The 6,618-nt window shown below is 25.5% G+C and overlaps 1 protein-coding gene across 1 annotated transcript in view; it reads right to left on the reverse strand.

The window, feature by feature from the left end:
* Positions 1-2,906: 2,906 nt before the first annotated feature.
* The window catches only part of LOC100568829, an 11,341-nt gene continuing 7,629 nt past the window's right edge, over positions 2,907-6,618 (reverse strand). Inside the window, exons 6-8 of the mRNA XM_003243410.4 lie at positions 4,372-4,545; positions 4,097-4,291; positions 2,907-3,536 (exon numbers count right to left, since the gene is read on the reverse strand). Coding sequence (XP_003243458.1) covers positions 3,330-3,536; positions 4,097-4,291; positions 4,372-4,545 — 576 coding nt within the window. The 3' untranslated portion in view covers positions 2,907-3,329. The remainder of the gene's footprint in view (positions 3,537-4,096; positions 4,292-4,371; positions 4,546-6,618) is intronic.

Raw genomic sequence — 6,618 nt, forward strand, 5'->3', positions numbered from 1 at the left:
AATAAAATTCACATTTGTAAATGTTTTATAAAACAAAATAATTATTTATTCATCCTGTGCTCTAATTTCCAAGTGGGGAGACGTTGTCTCTTTGTCTCCTATAACGCTTCGCCACTGTATATATCCCAGGGATGGGAAACGTTTTTAAAAAATGTCATTATACGATAACGAGAAATCCCAAAAACAAAGTTTTTAGTATTATAGGTACCTATCATGAAAAAAAAAATATATTTATTTTTGTTACCTATCGAAAAATTAATAATTATGGTAACTAATAATTGTTGACAACAAATTTTATTTTTATCAGTGTTTATCTTTATTTTGTACTTACTATTTATTATATTTGTTTTAATGCGTAAGAACACATTTTTTATTTTGATTCTTAGATGTATTTTATATTTTTATTTTGTATACAATTGTAAGTTCAGTGTAGTTTTTGTTATTTAGTTATTTACTCCAGAAATCTTAAATAGTGTTTCACTTTACGTATTTAGTCTTTAGAATCAATGTACTCTTAAAAAATAAAAACCTTTTAATAACTTGAAATTTTGAACTTTCTTATTTTATATACTTAAATTATAATTTTGATTTAAAATTTAAATATTAAGAATATTCCTATACTGCGCGTTACTATTATAACTTATGAGTAGGACAGAAGACTTAAGTTGTAGCATTCGCATATTTGTTTTGCTAAGTCACAAAAATAGCAGAGTACGAAACAAATACGTTTCATGCTTTCACAATGCTTTAAGCTAGTTTTGATTTTAATTTGCATACAAAGACATATTTTGAGTCTTTTATTTTTAGGGCATATTTTACACTTTTATACGCAATTTTATACTTTTTGACACATATTTAACTTAAATAAATTTTTTCCACACCGACATTTTTATTTCAAACAATGCAGTCAAAATATTTGAATAAAAATTTTAAAAAAATGACTGTCATATAATATTATTGACTCCGCGAACACACGTTTTTCTTACAAGCGCTTGAGGATCGTCGATTAGCTAATAATATAATTTGCTGTGATTAATTTTATTAATAGATAGGTAAATAATCGTTAACGATCTAACTTCGTACACCATATAATACGACATCACCACCACATTGAGCCGTGTGCGCACCATGCGGATTGCGGGCTTTTATTCGATTAAGATTTTAAAAAAATGTAGAAAAATTTTTTAAATGCATATTCTAAGTGCATATTATAGGGTTTTTAAGTGCACATATCCTTGTATATTTAGTACTTTTTTAGAGCTACAAGTCCTCAGTCCTACTTATAAGGTATAAGTTATAAAAATATATATATAGGAAAAAAAAACGAAAATCAAAAATTTTATTTGGAAACAATATAAAAAATAACGTTTTAAAGAATGTTTATATCAACGGTTTTAATCTCTTTAAAAGTAGTTTTTCGAATAATTTTGATAAACTCGGAAGAAGCGATAGCGGGATGTAGTTATATTTGTTCGGAAGGTAGGTACAGTATTTACTATTTTGGGAGTTATTTGGTCATAATCCGGTGACTATTTTGGATTGATATCCGTATCGATTTCTATTATCTTTTGCAATTTTAATATGAAGTGATATAATATGTTTTGAGATGTCTTACCATTTTGTATTTTTGTATTTTTTTTTGTGTAGAAAAGCCACCAAGAGTTCTTCATGATTTAGGTTGGATACCAAACATAATTTGCTGAGATTTCTAAATTTCTTTAAACATACTATTTTAATTGTTGTTGATAGTTTTGTCACACCCTTTATAATACCAATGACTTCACATCTATAGACTTGGTAATAGTTAATCTGTAAAGCTTTTAGATACGTACTTATGTTCTTGTGAATATATCTACAAAAAATTGTTTACGGCAAATAATGATAAATAAAAACCGGCCAAGTGCGAGTCGAACTTGCACACGAAGTGTTCCGTACCATCATCAGCTATAAACATTTTGGCAACATTGCTTATATTATTTACTCTAGGATTTTTAGTATTTGTTGCTATAGCGGCAACAGAAATACATAATCTGTGAAAATGTCAACTTTCTAACTTTCATGGTTCATGAGATACAGCCTGGTGATGGACGGACGGACGGACAGCGGAGCCTTAGTAATAGAGTCCCGTTTTACCGTACGGAACCCTAAAAATGAATTAAATTCGCACAATATCTAAGTGGATAACATAATGACAAAATGACGTGTAAATGCATAAACAAGTATTGGTCCGTATGGTGCTATTGTTTAATAGAACATTTAATTAGTTTATTTGTATACATTTCTAATAATTGTTATGAGTAAAATAATTAAACATTTTATAATATATTAGATTCCCTTGAAATAGATAAATGCAGTTAGTTGTTAAGCTTATACTGTAGTTGAAAGTTCACACATTAAATGATTAAAATTAATTAAAATTAATTATATTCATACATAATACCATGAATAATTAAAATATAAATATAAAAACAAAATTAATAAATTTAGCTTATAGTACTTTGCATATTGAAAAACAAAAATAACCTTATATATCTAAAGGTTACCTTATCCCAGTACCTAGCGTACACGGGCGAGGGGGGGGGGGATAACCTAATCTTCACCAATATAGTTTAATTACAAACAAACTGTGCATTTGTGCATTTGTGCCATACATTTACAATTGTATCAATAAAAATTAACAACAAAATATTATTCAAACGTGAAGAAAAGCAATATAATATAATGTGCCACAACTATTTAATTATAAAAAAAAAAAATTTGCATTTTTGGATTTATAAATTTCAAAATATCAAAATCTGACAGAAACCATATTTTCTTATAATATGACAAATAAAAATTAAATTCACAGCTCTGGTCAAAAATTATAAAATTAAATAATATAATAATACTATAGCCAATATTATAATAATTTTATTAAACCTTCATAAATTGAAGAGTTAAAATAATATTTTATGAATATCCCCCGAAATGTTGAGAAAATTTAAAAATTATTTTAATAGTCTATGATAGCCGCTTAAAAAGTCCTTAATTGTATTTAAAATATTTAAAAATGTACTACCTATACAGTGGCGTGCCCAGGAATTTTAAATGGGGGACACACCATTTTTTTATAACTTATCATTAATATTTAATAGTAATTATTTTTAATAATAATTAATAATGCAATAGCATTTTATCTTAAAATAAAAACTACCTGATTATTCTTTAGATTTTATAATGATGCTTTAAACACATATATTTTTACCTATATTATATTGTTATATTCTGTGATTATAGTTTTGGATAATTAGCTTTTAATGAATTAAGAATAAACATTTTTTAAAAACAAATCAATTACGAAATGGGTCCATAGAAGTTTGTTTTGTATTCTGAAGATTTTCAGAGTCAGAGTTCAGAGACTCAACTGTACTTGGATCTACAGACGACTTCAAAGTTATAGCTGAATCTTGCGGTTTTTCTTCCTTTGCAGGTGAGTTGGTTTCTGTAGAATTAGCAATGCCTTCTGCAGATTCATCAAGATCTTCCAAACCATAGTCCTATTAAAATAGATTATTAATTAGAATGTACGAACTATTGCATTAAGAATATTTAATGGGGCCAATAAAAATAGGTACTTATGTTATTTTATATTAGTAGGTATATCCATTTTGTTTGCTTTAAAATAAGTTCAACAAAAGTTTAAAATCCGATAATATAAAATAAATAATAATTTATAGATTTGATGTTTGATAGCGAAGATATTTTATAAAATGATTTTTGTTTTTGTATCTCTATATTATACACAAATTTAGAATCAAATCAGAATCTTGTGGAGTACTTGCACTTGAAATAATAACATCAATATCGAAAAAATTTAATTGTAAATATAATAAGCGAAAAAAAATTGTAACCTATAATATATGGTATAAAGTTTATTAATTTTAGATCACATCCTAAAAATATTTCAAAGTACTTCTTTACAACCGTACAAGGATTTTCTGTATTTAATCTATGAACCTTTATTTACCTATTATGAAATCTCTACATTAGATTGAACACACAAATACATAATATAGTATAAATTATCACAGATTATATCCTTGATATTTATACTTACTTTTTTAAGAAATTCTCTTAAAGTTTTCAAACATTCTTTTTGTGATGTACTAAATGGAATTTTTTCACCTTTTATGATAGGTGCAGTGCACACACTACTACATGTATGATTTTTAAAAAGTCTTGTATCATGTTCTTTTATTTCAGTAACCAGACATTTACTCCAAAATTCTCTTTCCTTTTTGTCCAAAGTTAACTTATAATGAAAACAATGAATTGTAGATATAAGTTGAATGTTGATATTATTATTATTATTATTATTAATTAATAGCTTACTTTGATATGCATGTGTTTATTGACTACCCACTTGGATTTGGTAATAGGTTTTATAAACTTATTTGATATTAGAACAATCCATTTATTTAATTGTTTTATTTTAATCTTGAAACCAATAATTGATACCACTACTTTAATATTTGGAACTAACTGCACTAAATCAGATATATCCACCTAAACATAGAAAAAAAAACACTGATGTAGGTATGTATAATGCATAACAATTAAATTAAATACTTCCAACAGTGCTGATATGTACTTATTAAAAATAATGAATATTAGAATTCAGATATTATAATATTTATCAAGTATGAGTATGATATTATTAAAAGTGTAATGAATGACATGAAAATGTATTGCCTTAATTATATAATGTTATTTTATATGTATTGCGTAATTTAAAAATAATTACGAAAATAATTGATGGACATGGCATTTAAACATGTCGGTGTCTCTGAGTGCCTGTATTTATTAAGTTTTTAGAGTATAATTTTTTCTTACATAATCTAGTTAAATAGGGTTAATGAATACAGATTAATCTTTAAAATTCTTATAAGATTTTTGGTAGTAACTGCGAATTCTTCTTCTATTCAGTTGTTTACTGAAATTATAGAAAATTAAAAACATGTCAATATGACCATGTCGTATGAGTGGAATGGATAAAATAATGCATAGTTATAATAACTTAATTGAAAATAAATTATGATGTATGATTGTGAGGGTGAGCCATATACGTAGCAATGAAACATCAGTTTTTGATATCACCAGTATACTTAATATTTTAATAAGAATTTACAAAATTAAGTTATTGAAGCTCTGCTACACTAATGTAGTAATGTCTTCAAAAATAAAATTGTCTAATTTTCTCACACCTTACAAGTTACAAGCTATTACGTAATAAACATAATTAATTGTTAATATGCTACTTATTACCAAAGCTCTTCAACAGCTTTAATACACTGGTGTGCCTATGGTGGGATTTGGGTGATACCTATATACCATTTTTTACAGTTAATTACTGTTACCTAGTTCAAAACATACTTACAATACAATTTTTTAACAACACAATTAGTATTAAAAGTCATCATTTATTAGGAATTGAAAGGAATGTGAAAACTAATTAAAATAATAAAAAATTATAGCTATAAATTACAATTTTACCAATATTTTGATTGTTAGATTAAATGAATATTTTAAAGTAGAAAAATGTACCTATTTACTCAAATATAAAAGATATCATTCTTATATTTTAACATATTTTTTTCAAGAAATTAGGAATATATGATTTGCTTTCAGAAAAATGTTGACATACAATGTTCAATTGATTTTCCACCAGGACTTGAAAACGTTATAATTACGTTATAATAGACAAAAAAACGATAAATATTTGTGAACGTTATTATAACAGAAAGTGATTATCAAAAATATACCGCAAAACAAAACATAAGGACGTGATACCCGCATGCGTTGTCTCCGCCTTACAAATGTATAACATAGCGAAAAACTGTTTTGCGCGGGATAGAACCACTCCTTCGGTATTCGATATTTATAGTAGAACTACTAAAATACCACAATGCATAAGGAACAACTTTATGTGTGTAGTAGCGTTTTTATTTTTTAGATAACATAAATAAAATTAAAGTTGTCAGTTTGAGAACATAAGGAATTTTTTTTATTTAATTATTAAAAGGTTTGGTAAATGCTATAAAAAAAAATTAAAACGCTACGGCATAGATAAAGTTGTTCCCTATGCGTTGTGGAATTTTGGCAAGGCTGGGCAAGTTAACTATTTTTTTTATCTTGTTAAGTTAAGTTAATTTGGAAAAATGTAAGTTAAGTTTAAAGTTAAAAGTTACTTTCCTTTTTTATTTAACTTGTTAAAGTTACAAGTTAGTTGGAAAAAATAAGTAACTTAACTTAGTTAAAAATAATTTTTTTTTTTTTTCATATAAAACTTATAATTACACCATTTACACCTCATGTTAAAGATCTACAAATAACATAATATTCTAATGTAGGTCTTTATATCTTAAAAAAATGTATTTTGTTGTAAGTACTTATATATTATGAAATCCAACAAAATAATTAAATTATTTGTATATTTTATTTTTTTACCTAAAAGTTTTCCAAAGTGATGGTAAAACTTTTAAATTTTACTTTGTTATTACCAACTATGAACTAAATATTAATAATCAAATTAATTATAAAGTATATAATTTAACGTGATTATAAATGAATTGACGAGTT

The sequence above is a fragment of the Acyrthosiphon pisum genome, chromosome X, assembly GCF_005508785.2.
Source record: "Acyrthosiphon pisum isolate AL4f chromosome X, pea_aphid_22Mar2018_4r6ur, whole genome shotgun sequence".
Taxonomy (NCBI): domain Eukaryota; kingdom Metazoa; phylum Arthropoda; class Insecta; order Hemiptera; family Aphididae; genus Acyrthosiphon; species Acyrthosiphon pisum.